Source organism: Ceratosolen solmsi, unplaced genomic scaffold (genome assembly GCF_000503995.2).
Source record: "Ceratosolen solmsi marchali unplaced genomic scaffold, CerSol_1.0 scaffold45, whole genome shotgun sequence".
NCBI classification, from domain to species: Eukaryota; Metazoa; Arthropoda; class Insecta; order Hymenoptera; family Agaonidae; genus Ceratosolen; species Ceratosolen solmsi.
Genome location: NW_011948436.1, coordinates 2,417,992 through 2,444,485, shown reverse-complemented (window position 1 = coordinate 2,444,485; position 26,494 = coordinate 2,417,992). Strand labels below are relative to the sequence as shown.

General features: G+C 28.6%; 2 protein-coding genes across 2 annotated transcripts; both read right to left on the bottom strand.

Annotated features, from left to right (window-relative positions):
- Nucleotides 1–2,699: 2,699 nt before the first annotated feature.
- Nucleotides 2,700–5,371, bottom strand: LOC105365087 (Adenosine kinase 3). Its single transcript, XM_011503173.1, has 5 exons — nt 4,930–5,371; nt 4,357–4,555; nt 3,643–3,816; nt 3,309–3,579; nt 2,700–3,224 (listed from the first exon to the last, which is right to left on the bottom strand). The coding sequence occupies exons 2-5, from the start codon at nt 4,542–4,544 to the stop codon at nt 2,751–2,753; spliced, it is 1,107 nt and encodes a 368-aa protein (XP_011501475.1). The 5' UTR covers nt 4,545–4,555; nt 4,930–5,371; the 3' UTR covers nt 2,700–2,750.
- Nucleotides 5,372–8,241: 2,870 nt separating this feature from the next.
- Nucleotides 8,242–13,890, bottom strand: LOC105365086 (probable cytochrome P450 6a13). Its single transcript, XM_011503172.1, has 7 exons — nt 13,851–13,890; nt 12,069–12,477; nt 10,753–11,111; nt 10,366–10,558; nt 9,627–9,848; nt 9,025–9,276; nt 8,242–8,411 (listed from the first exon to the last, which is right to left on the bottom strand). Exons 2-7 carry the CDS (start codon nt 12,454–12,456, stop codon nt 8,242–8,244), a joined length of 1,584 nt encoding a protein of 527 aa, XP_011501474.1. The 5' UTR covers nt 12,457–12,477; nt 13,851–13,890.
- Between the last annotated feature and the right edge of the window lie 12,604 nt (nt 13,891–26,494).

Sequence of the window (26,494 nt, the reverse complement as noted above, 5' to 3'; positions counted from 1 at the left end):
AGTCATATAATTAATTATTTGATTTTGATAATGCGATCATCTATTTTAAGCCCTCCTAAATCAGAAAGATTTTCTCTCTTTACTCTCTCTCTCTCTCTCTCTCTCTCTCTCTCTCTCTCTTCAATTAGTAATTCATTAATTTCTCAACCTTTGATTTATAATTACCTTTGATATAAAATTTAAATAATAGTTTTTTTTCAATTATATTTCAATTTATTTATATTAGCATTCATTCAAATTTCAAACAAAAATTTTATGTAATTTGAAAATTTTTTGATTTATAAATTTTAATTAATATAGGGGTTTTCGTCACTAATAATTAGGATATAACTACAAGTATTCGAAAGCAATGATTGAATTTTATTTTTTAAGCTTTTGATCATTATTTCTTTGTTATTCCTATGCTCAAATTGTTTTATCCAACGAAGTTGTATCATTCGGCTGATGCATAAAATTGCATAAAATGCATAAAATAAATGCAAAAATTTATGTTACCCATCGATCCAATTTAATTAAAAGATTCTATCATAATCATATTAATGCAAAAGAAAAGCTTTAATATTTTATGATCAAAACACTATAAACAGAAATTTAATCAAATATAGTTCAAAAACATAAAAAACTTGTGCTTCATTTACTTTTATTAATAATTTTTTTTATAGTATACATGAAAGTATCGCCATGAATTTTTGATGCAACACTTATAGGAATAATTACTCTAATATCACTACGGGTTTTATTTATTTATTCCTATTGCTGTTCACTTGTCTTCTTGGATTTCAACTTTTTTTTTTCTTTTTCTTTTAATTCAACGTTACTTTTAGAGTTATTATTCAAAGCAAAGCGTCATCTATCATAATCCATATATAGTAAAGCAAAGTATTATGATTTTGTTTACAGTGAACGACTTATCGTTATAACAATATTTACCACGTGTCTTACTTTTTAACATCGAATATTTGAATAGTATTTATTTAAATTTCAGTAATCAAACTGAAATTTCATGAAAATAATGCATATTTCGATAATAGATATCCCCTTTTTAAATACGTTAAATATTTATTTTATATTTTATAAGGCTATTTATTTACTTCAGATAGATTTGTTGCACTTGTTCCATTTTAAAAAATGCATATGCTCCTATTTACTGATAATTTTTTATCCAAATTGATAAAAAAATCACTTTAGTATTTCCATAATTTTCATTATATTTTAATACCATTAGTTTTTACTTAGAATGTATTGATAACATATTTCGAAATAATTTTATTATATCTTATTTTTACTGCACATCATACTAAAATTATAATATATTTAAAATATGTTTAATAATAGGCTTTTCTTTAAGCTGTATTAAATCTTATTTTTATTTAAAAACAACGAAAAAATTTGTATGAATTTTTTTATGTACATATGCATAGTTTTTGACTAAATTATCTAGCGCAAGTGTCGCGATACATTTTTAATTCAATTTTGATTTCATTAATTTTAAAAATATATTTATTTATTATTTTTTTTTAAATAAGAGGAATGATATTTATTTTCTCAAAATAGTGCAATAATAATTGAAATTTTGTAATAACACAACTTTATTTATTTAAAAATAATAGATATCATTACATAAATATTGCAAAATACATATTCTTATTCGACATTTCTTATTAATTTTAATAAAATATAAATAAATAAGTCTATTTATTATGCAGAAATAATGCAAAGTAAATATCTCTCCCTATTATTATTCAAGGTAATATTTATTAAGGCATTTACAATCAAATTTCTTAATAGTTTACATGTATCTTAAGAAGCTAATATTACCATACATAAATTGCAATATTGGTCAACTAATTAACACTATATTTATTTAAATTTACACTTATGACGTAATTAAATAACTAACAGTAAAAAAAAATAATTAAAAATATACATACACGATTTTACAAGATATTTTAAGCATTATATAAATAACTTAATTAGCTATATTACTATACTCTACTATTAATTTAATAATATGGAAGTACGATAAATTATATATAATACAATTAACGATAAATTTTTCCAATATCTGGCCACACAGTATTTTAAGTTTCACATTTAAATTATGCATAACAAATTCGAGAGAACGTAAAACGAAGATTTAATTATTTCTGTTTTGTACTGCATCAGATCTGAATTGTTAAGGATAGATTAATCTTAACTTACATATCAGATCTTATTATATAACGAATATTTATAATAATATTAATCATGTTATATTACCAACATTTTATTAAAAAATATAAAATCCATGCGTTTTGTTTTCCTAAATAAATTAAACCAATACTTCAAAACAGCATATTTTTGATAATGATTAACAATTATTTGCTTTATGTTATTGTTATTTATCGAAGTAATTGGTGTCTGGACTTTTTTTTTATCAATTTTTTTTTTTTTTTTTTTTTGTATCTTATTTATATATATATATATATATATATATATATATATATATATATATATATATCAATTCGTTCAATAAATTAATATTAATATATAATTTTTTAATATTTTTTTTATTAGCAACGATCATTATTTAGAATTAGACTATTTTTTAATGAAAGATATTCATTAATAATTTCTCAAATACAGACAATTCAGATGTTTTGACAATAATTATTTTACTCTGTAAATGATTTTTAAATATATAAAAACAAATCTGACTGAATAACAATTATTATAACTAACAAAAATAAATTATCTACAAAGGCAGTCTATTAACATTCCAAGAAATCGAAAGGGAGATCATCGGATAAGGTAACACCTAAATTTGTTATTACATCGGATGCTACTTTACAGCCCCACTCTAAACAAGTTTTTGGATCTCTACCAGTGATCATACCAGCTAAAAAACCAGCAACCAAAGAATCTCCAGCTCCAGTTGTATCAATGATAGGTGATCTAGGTTTGACTGGCGAAACCTGTGCAGAGCAACCCTGACCCCAAACTATAATTGCAGGATCGGCGCCTCCTTGAGTCATAACAAATATAGAGTCATTAGACAACCAATCACTACTCAATGAATTCGACGCACTAATTGTTACGCTTTTCAAATTGTTTAGAAGAAATGGAATATCTGTCACATTTTCAAATTCAAGGTTTAATGAATTAGCTAAAGCTATCATTTCTTTTGCATTTCCAAATACAATTTTAGCTATACCAACCATTTCACATAAAGCTGCATGATGATCCTGGAAAAATACAAATTATTTAGATTCTATTCATAATTTTATTCACAGTTTTGAGTTTTGATATGGAATTTTGAAAGATATTACTTTAAAGATATATGTCGCACTAAGATTAAACGCTGTCACAATATTTCTTTCCTGAGCCTTCTTAACAACTTCCTTGGCTACATCTAAACTGTGCGTAATGAAAAATCCTTCTATGTATATTACTTTCACTGAATTGAATGGTAATTCTAAATGTTTCAGATCCTCTAAAGTAAATATACTAGCAGCACCTATGTTTGCAGCTAAAGTTCGGTAAGCACCTTTTATTATAGAAACACAAATTCCAGTTGGAAGCGTCGAATGAATTACATATCTAAATAGTAAAATTAGGTGAAAACTTTTTTTTTCTTCCAATTTTGTCGTTTCTTTAACATACCTTGCATCAATATTTGCAGCCTGAACTAACTTTTCCAATGTTTTTCCTCTAGAGTCATCGCCTAAACCACCATAGTAAACACACATTTTAGAACTATTTAGATCACCACATAATTTTTGCAATATTCTCATGGTATTTTGAGCAGATCCTCCGGCCCGTGTTATTATTTTGGATCTACGAAATGATTTACATAAGATTAAGTATAAGGTTACAAGATATACCTATATTTTTAAAGTAATATTTGATTTTTAACAAATACTTCAAATATTGTATTATCATATTACTATCAAAGAATGTACGCATAAGTAGACAAGATATAGAACATAAAAAGAGGACTATCTTAACAATAAGAAGAATTAAGGTATTCTTTCCAAATGTAGACGCAATACAGACAAATTACAAAACAAATACACAGAATTTCGAGGTAATAAAAATAGAATATTAAATAGCAGTATAATTTGGTACAAGAACTAACATTAATATATAAGCTTATTAATTTATAAAGACTAACATTATAGTGCAAGCAAAAATAATTACTTTTAATAGTTTAAAAATATATTATTCCTTTAAATAATGAGATTCTTTATAGTTAAAGTTAATAATATAAATGAATGTACTATTAATTTAAAAGAAACGATTATTTGAAAAGTATTATAGTTGCTGTTGTGTCATAAAATTTCAGAAAAATTCATTCCGTCACAAATTATAACTTACTCATCCGTCAATTCAGCACATAATTGATTTATATCTTTTTCCTTGAGTTCAATTTGTGCATCTAATGTGAGATTGTACTTTGATACAAGATTATTATCATCATTGGATATAATAACATCCAGCAGTGGATTGCCAAAAGCCATCGCGACTGGATGTTTAAAGTTGGCGACTATTTCCTTCATTGACATTATGATAATATCTGTAATTAAATATATATATGTGTATTGTAATTCCTAACAGTGAATATTTATTTTATTAAAAAAAAAGAAAGAAAAAAAAAACAGAAAAAAAATATATATATATATATATATAATATATAATATTGCATATATATACATATGTGTATATGAATAGTTATAAAATTTATTTTACTTCGATGTGTGAAATGAAATTTTTCATTTTTGTGTCATTAATGCAGCGTGACTGTGATAATTAATTACATTTTACCGATGACATTATCGCAATGTCAAAATACACGATTAGTCGTAACTTTTCCGAATGCCATGAAATTGATAATATAGCTGACTATTAAACATGGTTGCCCTCGCACACTAGATAAATTCAAAAATTTACCTCTTTAAATCAATAATAATTGTTGAATAAACGCCGAACTTTGGAGCCGTCGAGAGATGAGAAGACGAGAAGTTTTATAAACTTAAACGTATATTCAATCACATGATTTATCCTTCCAACAAAGTCTTCACCAAGTTATTATGTTTGGACTTGCGCGTGGCACACGCATTTCATCGCTCATGCAGGGGAAGAGAAACGCGCGCGCGCGCTTAATTTGAGGTCGAGCATGTGTAGTAATTTCTATCTTATTTTGCCGTTCGCACCCGCAATTATATATTTATATATTTTTGTCTTCTTTTTGTTAATGTTTTTGGAGAAATATAATGCAGGCACTGCCTCGCGACAGCCCAACTATGCGAGCGTAATGAACGTTGCTAGCAAGCGATTAATACCGAGAGCAGAAACGAAAATTTTTTCAATGCTCGTATCATGTATGGGACATGTATCAGCTGTCTTTCATGACTGTTAATTTAAAATTGTCGACTATTGTGCGTTATTGGGTAAACAGCGATGATTGGCATTAATATTAGTAACTGTGACAGCAGCCTTCGATGCTTTACATTGTTTGCCGTAGTTTATTTTGAAGTTGATGGCTTATGAGTCAATTTATTTGACCTGTAAAAAATTCTATATTATGAAAATAATTAATGCACTGCTTTTGTTGTTTTATGTGTGTGTTCGTGCGAGCGGTCGCGGGCACTTATAATATTAAAATTAGTCACTGCAGAAATTTTGTTAATATAAGATTTTTCAATGTCAGGAAACTTCACCGACACCTATAACAACGACACATAATATGTTATACTTATGCTTACTTATGTTAAACTTGAAATGAACTTTATTGATTTAAGAAATATATAATATAGCTCGATATCATTATTGTTAATTCAATTTAATTCAATCGAAACGATTGCTATTTCATTTCAATTAACAAGCTCTTTATAAAAACATTTCAATTCAAACAAAATAATGGAATGTTCGTAGATTTTGTTCTTAGCATCATTTCATTATTATTTGGTATTAATTTTGTCATAAAATAAACGAATCCTCTTGCGTTAAATATACCAAGTCAATGGAAAATCAATTCAAATTATATTTATAAATTATAAGATGTATTATAAGCATAGCATAAAATATTGATTTTTAATCTACTTATAATAGCGAATTATTTTAAATGTATAATTTTATAAAAAATAAAATTAAAAAATTCTTTACATATTCCAAGATTATGGATGGATGGTAGGATTTACGTCATACATTTTTTCTATTTATAATCTGAACTTTTTATCCTTTTATATCATTTCTCTACATTTGCTGCAAATTTTGATAGAAACTAGTTACAACTGTATTATAATTCATATTGTGCAATATTGTATATTGTTACGAAGCCGTTATTTATTGTTCTATTATTTGAAAATTGCTTTATAATAATCATCATATCCATAATTTTAGTGAATTATATTACGTAGGTGTGAAATGTAGAGGTTCGTTATAATTTTTACAATTGTCGTATTATTTTCGAATGCGCGCGTGTCTGCATATGCATACATGCAGGTGTAAGAAGTCCATTTTAAACTGCAAGTCTATAAATTCATCATTTTTCATATTTATTATCAAATATAACCGTTCCACTTGTGTATATCGCTATACAATAAAATTATTTATTAGTAGTAAAGTCTTGAAAGTTTAATTACAATTTAATTTATGTTCATTAACAATCGATTTCTTTAATACCTTATTATAGTTTTAGGCGGTTTGTGTAATTTTAAAAAAATACATAGATCTGAAATAATGATCTTCAAGTCCATTAGAATTTGAACGTGTAAATACGTAATTTTCATTTAATCATCAATTCTATTATCTACTCACATTTTCTTAAAAATTATATAAATATATATTCGTCATATCCAATAAGTTCTGAAATTTTATGTCTTATATAAACCATATTCTATAATTGCAATGATGGTAATAATAATAATAATAATTGTAAATTAACAATAAGATTAATATTAAAAAGTAAGGTAATATCAATGATGTGTGTGAAAACCGATTACTTTCGACTTCTGAATTTTTATACTCATTTTCTTTGAATATTATCTATAATGCCCAAATTGACAAAACTAATAATGGAAAACTTTCATATATAAATTTCCAATCGATTAGGAATTTTGCAAATGTTCATTCAAAATGCATCATTCAGTTTCTTGTAAGTCACGCTTACAAAAGTATCTGGCCGAGGACGTTGCCTATTTGTCGGTGCCAATGAAAATATCAACTCATACATTATCGTTTGCTCTAATATTTTCTTACAGATGATAAATAAGTAATTTACACTATTAATTCATCGCGATGAATAAAAGATATGACAAATATAAACGCACGTTTCGATGATTTTGTCCGCTTAAATAACTCAGCCTAATTTTTTGCTTCAAGGCGCGCTTCCTCACGTCGACTTCCTCGATGAAACGTTCCCTCTATTATTCTACAAACGTATGCGAAATACTTGTGTAAAAATATATACGTTAAATCTCCTCTACTCCGCCTATGGAAAAGAGTCGATTATAATGCAAATCGACCTTGAAATAGGAGTAAACGAATTGATTATCTCACAAGGATTTTCGATTCGTAAACTCATGCGACCCACATAAACTGCATCTGTTATGATTTCTGTTTGCTAACGTTATCTCCATTATTTTAATGTATGACTTTTTTGATTTAAAACTTTTGTCTTATCATTTCAATGCTGTTGACAATTTTTGTTCGAATTAAGATTATTTCGTTGCAATTAATCAATTAAATCATTTTTTACTAATTATTATCGTATTTCTCGTATAACGTATCAAATCGAAATTTTTATTAGAGCTACGATTTACCGACGAAAACAACAAAGATCGCGAAACAGTCGAATGCCAATTATAAGAACAAAAGTGTTACAAGGACTCGACTTCGTTATACTATTTGTATGCAATTAATAATTATATATAAATATAATATCATATTAAGCCATGAAAATAGTGATAAAAAACTATTGTAGGTTTAATGAAAATGATTGTTAAATACAATAACAAATATCATGTTTCATTTGCTAAATTAACACATTAATAAAATATTTGAAAACAATCGCTTTTACATGTACATAAATAATTTGGTAATCAAAACATATATTTATACACGCATATACAGAATGTAATATACAAATTGAAATATTAGTACAATTCTATATAATTAAATAAAAATAATTATTTCATTCAAGTTTTAGTAAATTAAATTTTAAGTACCATCCATTAGTCATAATTATTAATTTATCTATAATTATTCTGATAATTTTAATACTTTAAGCCATATTCCATTTTCAGTACTGATGATAAAACTTCTTTTACTGAATTTTATTGGTATATCTGTTTTTTCACAAGTTTCAATCTTGAATGTTCGTAAAAAAGAAATAATTCCAACTTTGGTTTGCAATTGCGCAAATCTCATACCTATAATAAGAAATTTATATGGATTTTTACAACAATAAGATTTATTTCATAATATTCAACAAGTTATTAATCTTAATCAGTTATTGATGAAGAAGATTTAATACAAAATTTATGCGATTTATTTTAGTAATTTAAGAGATTGAATTAATAAAGCTATTTCATTCAAATCGTGTGCAATGCTTTTATTTTTATTGTCTATATATATATATATATATATATATATATTAAATATGTACGTAAATAATTTTTTATGAAATTCAAATTTTTTTAAATAAATCGAACCTGTCCAATTTATAAGAATTGAGCTGAAATTTTTTATTTTTAATTTTAAAAACTCTTCGATCATTTATATATAATTTATAAATTTATGTGGAGTTATTATTAAAAGATGTACATTAAAACATAAGCTGCTGTAAATATAAAATCCATTAAGTAATTTTGTCAAAACGTAGTTAAACCACTCACGCTAGCACACATTTATATTTTCTAAACATCTTCTTTTGAAGCATAAGCTTAAAAATGTTTATGATTGATATTATGCTAATGTTTAGTCAAGATCGGACGAAAATTTTTCTTCTAGAAAATTAGAATTAATCGCTTTAAAGAAACTTACCGATGCACGATCTCGGCCCTTCCCCAAAGGACAAATAGGTGCACGTTTGAAGAGTCTGCCTTTTATCGTCCTGAAACCGTTCGGGTCTGAAGGAGAAAGGATCGGGATAATAATTCGGATCATGATGAATGCCGTAAACTGGTATAATCACCCTCATTCCTTTGGGCAGAGTGACATCACTGCCCGGCAGCTTATAAGGCTGCTCACAGCATCGCGAAATTGATGCTGCTGCTGGATATTTACGCAATGACTCTATAAATAAACGATAATTATAAATTGTATCTCTTAATCCTATTGAAATGAATATATATATATATATATATATATATATATATTAGGGTGAGGGCGAATATGAAAGATAAAGTTAATTTTTTCAAGCTAGTATTTATTACAGCTTAGAGGTTCCATTAATCAAAATAAGTATGAAAGTCTTAATTCTTATAAAATAAAAAAATTAAATTGAATTACCAAGATATTTCATAAATTTAACTTGATAATATATGTTATATAAATAAAGCATATGTATATAAATTTTAATTTCGACATTGTTTATCATAAATGTAAAAATTCAATACTTAATAGAATTTTTAAATATACCTTACCTAAAATAACTAAATCTAGGTATTTCATGTCTTGAATAGCATCGTACGTTAATTTTCCATCGCTTTTTTTCAATGTGTTAATTATATCACACCTGACTTTTTGTTGAATTTCTGGATTGAGTGCTAATTCGTATAAGCAAAAAGCTATTGCATTGGCGGAAGTATCGTAACCCGCCACAAAAAAGACAAACGCTTGCGCCGCTATGATATCTTCGGTCATAACTGAATAAAAAGTTAATACGATTATTAAACGATATATATATATATATATATATATATATATATTTCTATAAGTGTGATTTTATAATATAATTAAAATATCCTTTGTAAAAACGTCAAAATTTCATCATTATTCATATCAATCGTTTGGCAATTTCCATTTATATTTATTCGTAATTTTACAACATTATTGCAATTGATTCGATTACATGATTATCAAATAATATATTTGTAGTTGATTAGTGATTGTATTATGCCTTGTGTGCTTGTAGCGCATATTATATTTGAATTATTTCGTAAAATATATTATAAAGGTTATTTACGATTAAAACTTATTTTTTTCTTTGCTTTTGTTTAATTACATGCAACGATTTAAATTTTAAGTTGTCAATATTAATATGAATTTATTTAACATATAAAACCAAAACTATGTATTCATATCAATTTATTTGGTCAAGCAATTTATCGTAAGACTTAAATGAAACATTTTGTAATAAATTACTATCTATATATAATATACCTATTTCTTCAGATATTGTGTTTTCATTCTTCAGCGCCTCTGCGCCAACATTAATGTTGAGCTCGTCGGTTTTTCTTTTCAGATCAATTAGAAGATCCATAAAATCGTGTCGCTTAATATGTTTGCTTTCTCGTTCCTTAATCATTTGCGAGACGGCGTTCAAAAAAAATTTTGTAACCGATGAATCTACCATCTATGCAGTACAATAGTTTGATAATTATTTAAATATACAAATTAGCCAAAACCTATACTAATCAATAGTTTCGAGTGATTTTAAGTTAATGTAATGTGAAGAGCAGAATTCTAACGAGAACGTATGCAGTACGAATATAATATCTATTGGAGTAATCATTGGCTAGTAATATAACACTTTCTAATGCAACATACTTGAATATTGAGTAACTTGTATAATTTGGGTGGGGCCGATCTTAACATCCTCCAGAATGCGTCTTTGTAGCTCGAGTTTGAGAATTTCCTGGCTATCCTACGAAAATCCGAATCCTCGGTAAGTGCACTTATCTGTATACCGAATGCGCAGCTGCCGATCACATCGACCGTAAAATCCATGGCCAGATCGTGCGTGTTGATGATGGCGGATGGGTCCTGGCCATGCGAAGAGGCGAGCCGTCGTTCGATCTGGCATACCAAGTTCTTTGAACATTCGTTCAGCAAGTAAAACATGTTCTTTAGCTTGCCGGACGAGAAGACTGGCGTGAGTTTCGAGCGCATCAACTTCCAGGGCTTGCCTAATTGCAAAAGATTCGCGAATAAAATACGTTAAAGTTTATGTAGTTATTGATATCGAATGTTGGGAGCATTGAAATGGCGGACAAAGAAGAAAGTGAAAAAATTCGAATTTCGGCTTTTCGAAAGCTGAAAAATACATAGCATTACTCCATCAAAGGACAGGTTTTTTGGTTTTTAATATTAAACGATTGCTAATTGCAATATAAACCGTGTTATGTACTTTAGATTTATTAAAAATAATGAATGTACAACGGGAAACGAAATCAGAATAATGCAACAAAAAAAAAAAAAAAAAAAAAAAAAAAAAAAAAAAAAAAACAGCAAAAAACATAACAAAACAAAATTACTTAGCGATTCGTTTGAATGAATGAAATGTGAGAGACCTTAAATTTTTTCATTTTCATATATCAGGATAACAATCTGACTTCGTTACAATTTTAAGACTTACACTCGAACACTTTGTTTGGAAATCCCATTATTTACCTGAAAATTTTTTATTTGTTGCTTGGAATGTACATGTTATCTTAGAATGAAAATATGTAATGTGTGGTTTTTAAAATCTGATAAATAATTTTCATAAAATGGAAAACTAATTTTTTATTCATTATGGCCGAAAGTGTGGATTAGTGATTATGTAGTTTATTTTTATTATTATTGTTGTTGTCGTTGTTGTCGTTGTTGTTGTTGTCGTTGTTGTTGTCGTCGTCGTTGTTGTTGTTGTTGTTATTGTTAAAAAGAACCTCGTATTAATAACAAGGCAATAAATATCATCTATGAAAGCATTACTTAAAAGCATTGTTTCTGTGAATTTCATCCAATGTCATTGTTTAGTGCACATTCGAATAAAGCCAAGTATAATTTGAACGACCCTCTCAATATTTTATAAAATGACTGTCCAAATAAATGATGTCCACCCCTCCGCCCCCAATGATAACCAATTGGAATAATGAACGCACCTTCGAGATTGAATAGATTCCCCGTCAATGGATTATTGTTATTAACTGGGATCCCCCTATTGCAAAAGATTTGGAAGTCTTTGATGCAAATAGACTTGATGAGCTCAGGATCGCGGATGACGAGGGCCGGCGAACGAATCTGAAAGACCCCGAAGTATGGCTCGTTCTTGAACCAGTTGTACATTTCATAAACGCCCTCGGGCTGGGATTTAAGAAAGAGAAGGACATCGGCGAAGTTTCCTAGGAGCGGTATGGGCTTGCGATAGGGCACACCGCGCACCAGCCAGTAATCGAAAGTCGAGGTCTGGTAGACGTAGAGCGCATACACGAGTATCGCGACAATGAGCAGCGTCGCTTCGAGGGGCCAATCATTCACCAGGGATAACATCTTCGTATCTTCGTTAATTATCTGTGAATATGTTTATGATTATTGCAATCGTTTGATCACACGGCACTGTCTTTTATTTATTATAAAGCTTATGTTACGTGTTATAATATACAGTTCCTTTACTTTCTCGCACGTTCTACAAAACTTTCTTTCATTTTACACGCGCACGCACACACGCATATATTTGTTTTAAAGACTATTGTAAGAAGTTGATTGAAGATCAATAGGCTTACCATAGATAACACATCAATAATGCGTTATCTATCACGATGAGTCTACTGAAAATGGAAAACGATAACATTGTGCGCCATTTCACGATCCCCCCCCCCACACAATATCGAATATTTTATATTTCATTTATAATTTTTGATTTTGTTTTTGTTTTCAAGTAGTTGAATAAAACAATAAGCAGCGCCTAGACTGTCGGACTTTAAATATTTTTTAATTCGCAATCATTTATTAATATAATATTAAAGTAGAATTATAATGCGCCGTATATTCGAGTTGAGTTTGTAAAATTACTGGAAACAATTGTGTTCGTAGAGTGTTGATAATTTTAATTAACTTACTTTTCATCTCATAAATATTTATTTTACCGTAAATAAGTTAAAGTTAATTGCTTGTATATTATCGGATAAGATTATTAATTTTATTTTAGTCTTAAATTAATTTTGACTTCACGTAAAAATAAAATATATTAAAAGCCTTTTAGGCCATATTTTTTAAAAATCTTTCGATTACTTGAATAAGTATCGCGGCACAGATATTAGTTTATCCAATTACTTATTGCAAAGTAACGCCTTCGAATAAATATAATTTGCCAATATTTATCGAATGGATTACGAATCGTCAAGTCTTTATCAAGTCATTTATCTTTCTTATTCATTTAAATATCAAAAATATAATTTTTTCTTTTACGTGCCTTTTATCGAGATCCATTGAATCCAATAGATCTATTCTACGAGTTAATACGTGGGCGTAATATATTTTCGCAATACGGAACCAAATTTATGAATAACATAATTACTATAGAAATAAAACACATTATCTCTGTGAGGAAGATTTCTTATATCAATTTAAGAAGAAAAAAAATTATAATATAAAATCCTTATGCGCGGATATTTTAGCCTTGGAGAGTCGAGTGAGTCACATCTACATCAAAATAAACGACCTCTACAAAAAAATCACCAACTTCACACTATTTTTTTTTACCCTTTTACATTGTAGCACCCGGCAGCATCGTATATAAGGTCATAAGGCGAATCGCTCTGTGCTGGACTCAACAATTAGTCGTATTTCCGAAAATAATTGGCTTACTTAAGGGTATCGTACAAAATTCGTCGGTTAGAAATTTTTACACTGCAGTTGCTTGGACGCGTTTTGACGACTCTTACCTTGACGAAAAAGCTTCATCGGCGAATTCGCGACAGTGTCTACTCGGTCTTGGTTGTTCCGCCACGACTTCTGACGTTCCCTACGCGTCGTATGCAGAGGCGCTCACCCCCGTCGGCCCCACTCTTCGCTTCTCGCACACTTCCGCAGCCGATTGTATTGTCGTGCGTGATGATTCTTCGTAAATAGAGGGCGTACGCAGAAATTATATTAACCACGGCTCGGTCATTGTTATCTAACCGATGGGAAACCGTAACCGCTAAGGGCAGCCGTAGACGCGCATCCTTCAAGGCGTCGCCGCAACGAATCGGTCAGACTCTCTCGTGTACACTTTTTACTACGGCCCAATTAATTAGAGCGAGATGCACAGTATGAAATTTGTTGGCAATGTATCGTGGTGACTGGGGGTAAAAAAGTGCCGCTAGAGAAATGAATGCTGAATCGACGTGTCGTTGTGTGGAACGGCTGCTTCTACGATACGACGATCGATGAGTTTATTATTATGTTGATTGTTTTAGTAGATGGATGCGGTGTATGAAGCTTTTGGCCACATTATATTAGATTTTATTAGAATTATGTGAGAGGATAACTTTCAAGATTGTTGCAAACGTACATTTTTTCTACGCATATAATATAAATTCAAGCGAGAGGTTGAATTATTCGGTTAAATCATTCTTCCTTCTCAAATTATTACAAATTTCTTTATTTGTAACGATGATTTTCCAAATATCCTTTTCACTCATAAAATTAGCTTTCTTAATTTTATAATTTTTATAAATATTTTAGGAATTATATTTGTTTTAGCATTTGACACGATGTGAAATTTTTATGGTAAGGTGCATTTTTAGAATATAATAACGTACAGAAGGAAATTCAAAACATATCATGTAAATATTTGTAATGTCCTTTTTTCTTCATTTATTGTTATTATTATTAGTCCCCTCCCCCCCACCGCCATTACATTAGAACATTAAAAATGGTATTTGTAGAATTTCATTGAAATATAAGCAACGAAGCCTTACTTCTCTTATTATTTTGAAATGTGCGAACTGCAAAAAGTAAGATCGCAATTTTCATTTATGATTTATGCAATCGTTCAACAATATCATACGTTATCCCACTTAAACATATCGTTCAGCGATTCTAATTAATTCTTGTATCACAATAAAATAATGTGCATGACCAATTCCAAGTGTATGAATTTAATTGCATATGTTAATATGTCGAATAAACCTTTTATAATTTCAAAAAACATGCTTTCGTAATTATTGTGTAATTCAGTTTTCAACTTTATTATTGGAAAATCATGAGAAACTTGTAACTTTATGTTTCTTTTGTCCAAAGAAATTACTTGATAAGAAATATATCTTGAGGATATATAATTAGAATGTTATATTTTTAATATAATAGTGATAAATTTATAAATAAATTTAAAACTTCATTTGAATTTATCATAGTTATAAAAACTTACTTTTTAGCATTATTTAATTAGGATTATATTGGTTTTTATAAAATATCGTTGAAATACAATAAATAAAGTCTTTTAAAAAAGTTTGTTGAAAATTTTTTTTATAAAGTGGTTTATATATATAAAATTTATAATTCAAATAGTTCATAAGTAATAGTAGCATAATATTATGAGATATGTGTCTTGTGGATATTTATAGCGAATGAAAGTGTCAGTTAGAAAAACAAAATTATGGTAATAATAATAATAACGCTAATGCTCGATCATAATAAATAACAAATCTCTTATATGAGCCATATTGATAGCCTTTTTACAATATAAAATAATATTGATGTCAGTGATAAGCAACGTCATAGATGTAACGAGAACACAAATTGTTCTTCATTATATTACAAATTTGTAAGCATAAATATAAGCTTAAGCATTTATCGAATAAATAAGCCTCTTACTATTTATTATTAAATTTTTTAATTTTTTATAATTGCATTTAATATATGTGAGAATAAATAATAGTCGATGTATTCTTATTTATTTACGATTAGGATATTCTTATATGTATGATTTCATAGAAGGCAAATAAATTAAATTCAACTTTTAAGAAAATAAGGAACTATAATTAAATACTATTTGAATAATAGTGTTTTAATTGTAAACAAATCACTATCGTATCTTATCAATTAGGAGCACATGATTATACTTTGAAAGAGATATAGTTCAGAGTATAAAAGCGTGGAATCCATACTGTCTACATATTAAATAGGCATTAAATAAATATTTTTTACTATCTGTCATTGCATTATATTTATGAAAAGCAGAAATTATTGTAATTTTGTTTCATTACATTTTCTTCCTTGTCCACATTATGAAATATTTTCCCATTAATCCGTTATTACGGTTATATTAAGGTACTCGAAATTAAATAGCAATCATCATTTATAATTTGTCATGTAAATTGTGTAAAATATATATTAATTGCGTGTAAGTAATTAAGTCAAATATAGTAAAAAAAAAAATAAATAAAAAAAATGTTATGAAAAGGGATTGTTATTTTCATTAAAATGAATCAAATTTAAAGATTTTCAATAAAAAAAAAAAAAAAAAAAAAAAAAAAAAAAAGGATAGCTTTTTTTGCATAAATTATTGCGACTAATAATGATAATGCCGTGTAATATAAGTGAAAAATGTATTTATTTATATCTAAAAGATATTAAATCTTTCGAATTATTTAGAATTAAATTTGATCAGTAATTTTATCTTGTATGGAGTCAAGTTCTTCGCACATAGAGATCGAGTATATCAAAATAACTAACTCTTCTTCTTGCTTATTATTTATTTATTATTCTTGGCTCTGCGTTCTATAATTTTCGCAAATCATTGCCCAAAATTTTTAAACTCATACGTTAATCCAAGAAGGATGTAATTAATGTATTATGTATATTTTTTTATTGTATTTATAATTATTGTAAATTTATATTTATCTATATAGGATTAAATATGCTAATTAATTTTTATTCACTATGTTGATAATAAAGTCTTGATAAGAATTAATAGATAAATGAAGATTTATTTTATCGGGACGAAATTTTACATTTGATATAAAAATGTGCCTCTGTGAATTATTATAAGCATACGACCATGTAATATTGGACCACCGCTGTTACTCTAGAATTAAGTAGCCTTAATTACATTGAAATTATTAGAATGCATTATATTTATCATTTGTCATGTACAATATGCTATTGTATAAATACTATATATCGAGTGACATGATTTTTTTCGTAAAATAAAAATTTACCTTTATAATAGCAATATAATACAGTATACGATTTAATACATTTTCTTTGGTATTTACAATATTATAATTATGTTAAATATAAAAAAATATATCACTATTATAAATCATAGAATATAATTTTAAGATGTATTTTAATAAAACTTTCTTAGACTTGTTTTCTTTTCTTTCTTGCCCTTGGATCAAGCCTAAGACTGGGACAGGGTTTTATACAATTTATACAAAGTCTAACAGTCTCTTAACATAGTCTCCCATTGTGCCTTTCCTAGTCACCCCAATGTTTCTTTTAGCATGCAGCCAAGAAAGCTTTCATCGGTGGTGTACACATGAAATTTAGGGTTTCCATAATATTTGTACCACGCCGGACCGTTCGGGGTAGTTGGTTCTAATTTCAGATAGTCTGAGTAGTCCTCTTCAGACACCGTACGTATAAAAAGCTCAGTGCCTGTACGAGTTTTGTTAAACGCATATGCCATAGTTATTACATTTGGCAAAAGCATATCTACATATTCTTCTGAGCGCAAACATGCATTTTTGCTTCTTTCTACCCCGAGTAGAGTTATATGTACCATGTATAAGGAAATTCGTCAATGGGTTCTTGGAAATGGAATAATAGATTTTTTTTCTACCAATTTCATGTCAATTTGATAAATGAAATAAGAATCTGGAATATGCATTTCTTCGGAGGGATGCATCATTCTATCTATTTCATTCATAATCGGTTTAAAAAAAACACCAGCTTAATAAAACATGGTATGATTCAAAATTAAGAATTCTGCTAATATGCTCTATGTTCAGCAAAGTATTCTCACGATTTTGAAATTTGTATAAAAACATATCTACAGCAGCTACAATTTTCATGTAAGACTCGTCCAGCACCCATAACTGATATAGGGATTGCGGAGGGAATTCCCACAATTAGGAAATCCATTGAATTCACCTTCCTGAGTAATCAATCCTTGAATTCCTTTACATAAGATGTCATGTTTAATTGACTGAACTTTGCTCTGAAGAACTTGTTCAACGGTTCCATCTAAAATTTGCACTCCTATTAAGTCTAAAGGAGAGATAGTTTCGCCCTTTATCCCTATAGTGACTTTATAGGACACCCAGTATTCATTCAATGTAGCTGTCAAGTTTTTCAAACGAGTGATAAGGTAATAAATACTTTACGGCTTCCACTGAAAGGTCATTGTTGGCTATTCCTTGCTTCACAATTGCAGCCACAGATTGTTCGGTCATGGGCTCTTGTTTGTCTGTTGCGTAGAATTTCGCGTTAGTGCCGTTGCGGACACGTATTTCAACTGGCGGGCGTCTTCTATTCATTCTTGGATTTGGACTTCAAATTTGTTTAGGTCCAGAGCTGCGTGACAAGTGCGTTGGTGGGTACTGTGGTGCAACCAGGCCCGAATCGTATTGATTGTGAGTTTGCTGACTCGGTTAGATCACGAGGGAGATTTTTTCTCGCCTTGCAAGCACGAGCTGTAAGGTTATGTGTCGTATGAGTAAGCACGAGGCTTGAAATACAGGTTAGAAGAATATGGCACGAAACTGATGTCGCGAACTGTGCTTAACGCGGAACGAGCCTGAACTAAACATGAAAATGAACAAACAAAAACAAAACAAAAAAACGAACATGAAAACAATAGAACAAAGATCAGAAAATGTCTATAAACAAGTGAGTCGTGCTCTTGGCGCGAGCCTTGAAATAGAGGAAGGATCTACACGGAGAATTACTAGACTATGTGGTGCGTAGTAGACTTCGTGCATGATAAGCATGAGCGAGAATCTCCTTGGGCACAAACTCTTCTATAAGAAGCGAACCATCCATATTATAAATGTAATTGTTAATAAATTATATGTTACAGAAGTTTGCACATAATACACCTTTCTATAACCCTTCCACTTGACTTGACCTTATTGGGTTAATGCATTTTTTATTAATGACTTTTTTTTTTTTTTTTTTTTGTTAGTTTTCATTAATCGAATTTTTAATTTTCGACAGCTAATTAATAATGTTACATTTTAAATATAAATGACTAAATATAATTTACGTCTAATATTTTGCGATTTTCTATTAATTAGATAAAATTACTTTTTATGTTATTAAGCGAAATAAGATCAGATAGTTATTTAATGTAATTTTTTATTTGTTATTTAATATTTTTATGGTAAAAAGCATATTGTTTATATTGATAGCTTATGTAGATAAAAAGATAAAAAAAAAAAAAAAAAAAAAAAAAAAAAAAAAAAGTTAAAATAAAGAATATTAAATTGAATTTGTTTTATTTTTATTATGTTTTTATTAAATTTTCAGAAATATATTTCTAAGATAGTAAGAACAAATTGTTTATAAGAAACAACTGTTTATATAAAAAAAACTTTTAATTCAAAAGACAATAGTAGTATGTATTCGTGACTATTGAAATTATTGTAGAATAGCGCAAATATGTTGCAGGCAAATATTCGTTTATTCGCCACTCATAGGAGTCTGAGAAAAGAGCCAATGTTGCATTTTATAAACAGAACCTCCTTACTTTATCAACTTTTGATTCTTCCAATGTTTATTATTTTTTCAATCTATCAATGTATCAACTCTGATATTTGCATTATTTATTGTTTATACTTGTATGATTACTATTCGATAAATAGCTTTATGACATTTCAATACCATTTTTTTTTTTTTTTTTTTTTTTTTTTTTTTCTTTTTTTTTTATCGTTAATTTTGTTTCATTTGTTATGAATTTCTAATTATTTTATAAGAATATATTGTTATAATGGATCTTAAATATGATAAAAATGGATATCAATAGTGTATTTTATGATTTTTTAGTGATAACCATAATTTGTTGTATCTTGAATTTGTTTATGTGTGTACAACTTGTTGAAATTTGAAACGATAAAGATAATTGTAGAATTGCAGAATTACCAATTCACGAAATCCTGTCATTAATAATTTCTCATTGTTTATTTTGTTTAATCGAATTTTACTTGAAAATATAAATGCAAGCTTAAATTTGTCTACATTTCCATATTCGTGAAAAATATTCTTATTCCCCTATTCGTAATAATCATAATCATAAGGAAGAAAGATTATTAGTTCGTAATCATTAAACTTCATCATTTTCAAGTAGTTCCCTCAGCTTAATATTAATTATGATTTTATCAATTTGCTAAGTATTCGTTTTGAATGTTTTATTCGCTACGCAATATTATCATAATGTAACGAATTCATATAGTTAAAATTCAACGCTTCGTCGGATTTATATGTGATACCCTTTGAAATACACACGAAATGTTAATTGGCGTTTATTTTATTTTGAAAGCCTGATTATGGTGATCCTATAACGTGTTATTGAAACACAGTTTCAATTGCTTTTATAAATATCAATGAATCAACGAAAGATTTTTGTATTAATATAAAGAATCTAGAAACGATGATTAGTTTAAATCTTGAAGCTTTCGAAAGAATCCTCCTCTTCAATCAGTATTTACAGTCAGTAATTTACAATTTATTATGGAGTGTAATTAATTTTATTACCTCAACCTTTTACATATTCGATATTGACTATAATATTTATTAATTTATGTTTTACACGTGTGCATCAAATGAACATGGAACCAGTATAATGCACAATTAATTTCAACGCCATAAAATCGAACTCTAATATTTTTCGGTCGACTTAAAGTTGCATTTTATAGCCTTTTGAAGATCATTACAACGACGCTTGTCATTTGTTTTATTTGTTTTACTTGTTGCCGCAGCCATCGACTCTTTGGCAATTTACGTCATAAATTTGATGCACTCTCATCCTCCCCCGTCTATACATTAACCGAGACCACGAACTGACACCATTGCTTATTCGATACGCGATAACTCGAAGGCGAGTACGCGTCAACGTTATCAATGCACACGTGCTCGACACGCCCGTGACTTTGGATCTCCATGGAGACAGAACGCGTCGTTACGGCCATTGAATAAAGGGACGATGATAACGCCGAAGCTAATCCTCTTGCATATTTGTTTGTATTCAATTGCCGGCCACGTACAATTAACATGCGTACGTCTAACGACCGTCGCAGTCGCATATCTGAGGCGCGGTATATCCCCGATTATATAGCCGAATAAACGACGAGAGTGGGAGGGCAGAAAGGAGTGGTGGTGCGCGGAAGCGACGAAACACTGATAAAACGAAACGTCCTGTCCTCTGAGTCACGAAAGAGCGCTTATACCGTGTGTTTGGTGCTTTTATGCTGGCATCGAACTCTTCCAAATGCTTCGTTTAAGGCGCCAACCCTGCTAGATTGGCGACTCTTACCGGAATGCAATTGTGGCTTTCATTAGAGACGGAGATTCGCGTGCTTCAGGACTTGGATCATTCGGCAGCGCCGTAATTTTGGAAGGCGTCTTGTTGTAAGGTGCGGTGTCATTGTTGGGCATCTGGATCTTGTATCTTTGGTAAAGTTGTAAACGATTTAAGATTTATCATTCATCGATGACTTAGTAGCAGATCATCTTGGCCATCTTATGTAATGATAGATTTAACGTCGTGATTAAACTCTTTAATGTATTTAATGTTTATCGACATAATAAGGGAAAGATATATTTAGGGAGTAAGTACTGCTAGGATAGGCTGAGAAAGTCGTGGAAAATTTCATGTCCCAACACTGCGATCGTGATATTTCAATCTCATGCGGTAATGGTAGTTTCGATAATTCAGTTTTGATTCTTCGCTACAGGTTCGGTGAGTCAATCTCAATAATTATCGTAGTTTTTAGCTGCAATATTTATGGTAGAGTCGACTAGCTATTGATAATGGTATGATTAGTGAGTGCTCATCATAACGTAAATACGTACAAATCATGCTGCTCAAGCTACTATTCCAAGCTCTACAATAAATATTTACGTAGGGTATTCGTTACTTAGAATACGTTTATGTTTATCGTAACAGAGAGAGAGAGAGAGAGAGAGAGAGAGAGAGAGAGAGAGAGAGAGAGTGAGTGAGAGTGAGAGTGAGTGGGGGGGGGGGGGGGGGAAGAAGGGGGGAATAGGGGCAGTCGGTGAGAAGAAGGGAGGAATAGCGGCAGTCGGCCTTTGGTAAAAAAATTGTACATCTTCGATAAGAGCATGAAATCTGTGCTTATGAAAAGTATCCTCGGAAGTAGAATTTTTATCCTGTATCGCGTATGATTCGGGACATTGTGTGTGCATAGTGCAGTGCTTTCATTGTTTTCAAGTCACTGAGCACAAGGCGTAGGATATTTTTATCACAGCCCAGCGACAGTCTCTTTCAAGCAGCTTTGCAAAAATTTCTTATTCACATTTGTATGTATGTACGTGGGTTATGAGTGTACGTAAAGTTTAACCATACAAACATGGGCAAAATGAGTACATCGTTATTTACGACAATCCATAATTTTTCATGAGTTGAATCAAATTGGTTGCATCGACTTTTCCTCTATTCAACCTACAAGCACTTTTTATGTCTTGTTTTAATATTTATGCATTCACGTTGTGATTTTACGTGTAACCAAGTTACCTTACAGTTAGACTTTTTTTTATCTTCTCGTTCGCACTGTTATGGTTTGTGATTTCGCACGTGTCTAAATACTTCGTCGGTCTCGTAATCATTGACAGCCAGAATCTAGCACGTGTTTGTTAGTACGTTAACAAATTGTGAATGTAGCCTTTAAAATTTATTTCTTACCAACACTGCTAAGATGTATGTCATCGCTACAATACTCTTCGCGTCCTATAATCTTACAAGATCAACTCTTATGAGACGATAATTGTAATTCTGCAATTGGCCATTTATTACTTTTAGCCTGAGCGTCGAGTTACACGACTTAAATTATTTTAGTCACTATGTGGGGTTAAATTACAAAGTATTTGTTTTAATTACAATTAAACAGCTGATTAGTCAATATTTAAGTATTTGATGAAGCGCCCTTTAGCATAATCGCTGCTTAATTACAGTTAAGCGTGCATTGTTATCGATTCGTTTGCCTTACTCGCACTTTATTTTGACGAACGCTGATGTGTGATAACACGCCACATAAAGTACCCACGGATTGGAAACGGAGGGTTAAAAAATTGTGGGCAGACAATGGTAGACGCCCTAAAATAAGATATGACTGCGAAGTGGACTAGCGGGTTAAAAAAAGACAAAGTTCTCACTCTTTTTATAAGCAGATTGTAAGAATTCATAGGGGCGGCATCTCCTCATAACTTATCATATGTTACAGTAAATTATTCCCGATGACATTATCATTAAACAGAAATACAATTGTTTTGGGTGTGCAAACACGTTAAAGAGCTTATTATTCTTGATACTCTTAAGCAGTAGATAATATTGCAGGAGGATGTATTTTCGGTGGAGGTAAAGTGGCCCGATGTAAGCGCAAAATATTTCTTATAATATTAATTTTTTAACTTTTATTTGATCCCGGGTAACTACTTTTTTAAAATTCTTTTCATTGTCGGATTTCCTGATGTCTCTTATGAACCAACTGTCTGGTACAATGTTGATTGGTTGAAATGAAAATAACCAATCAATTATCATTTGATTCTATTTATGGGATATTTTAATTTAATGTTGTCTTTAATTTTTAATATTTATAAAATATAATGTATCTTAAGGGAGCTTCGTATTGCTTTTTATTAGACTCAAAAATGAATTATTAATGTTTATCAATATTTTAAATCCACTTGATGGATATTGAAATTGCAACGATGTGAATCATGATTCTTTTACTAATGTATATATATATATATATATTGATATTATATAATATATAATATTCATATATATATATATATATATATATATATGAAAATTCTAATTATTTTTTCAATAAATATTAATTTTTATACTTATTTCAATGTTATAGAGTGCAGGTACAAACAATGATTTATTTTTCCAGAAAAAATAGAACAAGCTTTTTAACCTACTAATTAGTTTTGATATTTTTTTTTTTTATACAATGTTTATAACATTCATAATAATTATTATTAAACATAATTTTATTTGAGGTAATTTGTATTGTTTTGGAACAAGACTATATATTATTTTTCATTTTTAAGAATATGTATTTAATAAATAACATATAGATAATTCATATTTAGCTATCTCTATCAATTTCTAATCAAATTAGTTTCGTCTTTTCATAAGGCTATGAATTATCTTATAGTTAGAATTTAAAATTTTTATAAGATTTGTTTTTCATATTCAAATTGTATAAAAAATGTAATGACCATTTTTTTTACTATTTGCTTACATACTTGATTATAGACTGTATTATACGTATTGTCGTACTAAAGTGTTTATATATATATATATACTTTTTTTTATTGCACTGTTCATGCTATCTGTGCTTTATTGTTTACACAACTGTATTGATAAATTTACTCGAAGTAATATATCTAAAAATATTTCAAATCAATAAAATACTTAATGCTACATAACTCAGTCATTTTGCGCCTTTCTTTCAACTGATAATTTAGTTTCACAGCAATAGTACGATTATTTGAAATGGTTATATTTATATTCATGTATATATAGGTATGTTATAAAATATTATAAAGCGATCATATATATCTACAAATAATTATTCGTTGCTTTACATGGTCTTATCTGTTCTATGTGTACGTATATACACGCGCGCGCGCGCTCACACACATATATAGAATTAGAAAATAAAGTAATAAAAGATATTAGATATACGTTTTATATGTGTCACAATTGGACCTCAACGTAACATAATATTTAATATATTCGCATATATTATTTGAATTGAATATATATGAATATATTTGTATATTTAAATATTTTTAATTTCCATTATTAAATGAAAAAGTATATAAATGGTGCTTTGAAGATCTAGTTTACTATAATTTTAATATAACTATGACAGTATATCTTTGGACTAAAAATTAGTTATAGTAAAATGTAAGAAATAAATAATAATGTATACAGTACTGAAATTATAAAAGTTCATTAAGCTAATTTGTGTGCATAATCATTGATCAAGCAGTCGAAAAGATGCAAAAAACATTTGAGCATAATTTCTACTTATATTTTCTACTCATCGACGTACGTATTTTCACTACTTGTCAAAATATCGTTTATTTTAATGAAAATATTTTTATATTTATTATTGCGGTTTTTAAGATTATGAAATATTATAATTAGAAAATTAATTTTAAAGACATTTCCATGAATTTATAGAGCTTAAAACAATCCTTATTACTTGTTGGATGATATATATTAAAAATATAACGTCGTTGATCTCTGTATTTACATATATTTATACTATTAAAATACAAATAATTTATTATCAGAAATTGTTATTAATTGCTAGTATAATATAATGATTACTACAATAATGTGTACAAACATATTGAATACAATCGTATTGTTACAAATTTAAGTGACTGCAGGAATATCTTTTTATTAAAATGTAGGTCCAAGAAAATTTTATTACTATATGGTACATTACAAAAGGGAAATCACCAACTACTTGCGAAACGAAAACTCAGTACTGCAGCGCATGATTTACTGATTGCGTGTGAAACAGGATTTCTTCAGAAAAGTTGATTAAAAAACCTTGTCACTATCAAATAAAAGCAAAAATGAGGTACGTGTAAATTGTTTAGATAATAAAAAAAAATGTAACTACTTTTGTAATTCCTTAATGCAAATTCGATCGGATCATATACTTTCCTTTTTACAATTTACAAGATTGATTTATTTACTTAAACGCTTTTATTTATTTTTTAAATTTCAAGGTTTATCGACTTGATTTTTTTTTTTTTTTTGAATTACGTCATTGGTATATTATTAAGTAATAAATGGTATTGTTAAAAATATAACCGCAGATAAATAATTAGTATCAAATTTTTGTTAATAAGATTATATAATAGACATTATTAATATATATTTTTCACAATAACTTGAAATCCAATAAGTTTACCAATAAATAATATTATGTATTTACTTCAGTTTAATCGGTCAAGTTTAGTCTCGCATTATCAATTTACGTACTTAGCTTTTAACAATTCTATAATTTGCTCTGTAAAATTGTAAATATCATTTGCAACATGCATGATAATTCAATCAATTTTATATCTTTACAATAATTTTAATGGATTTTAATTTGAATTCTACATAAAAAAATAATGTATCGTGAATAATATTTTTATTATTCATAATACATGAATAATCTATATTAACACATTGTCATTAAAAATAAAAATATTATATGTATCAAATAATCGTATTCCTCCATTTTATCCTTATTTTTAAAAAACTTTGTCAATTGTAATATATATATATATATATATTATATTACATAAATCCATAAAATAAAAATTACAATTATGTTTC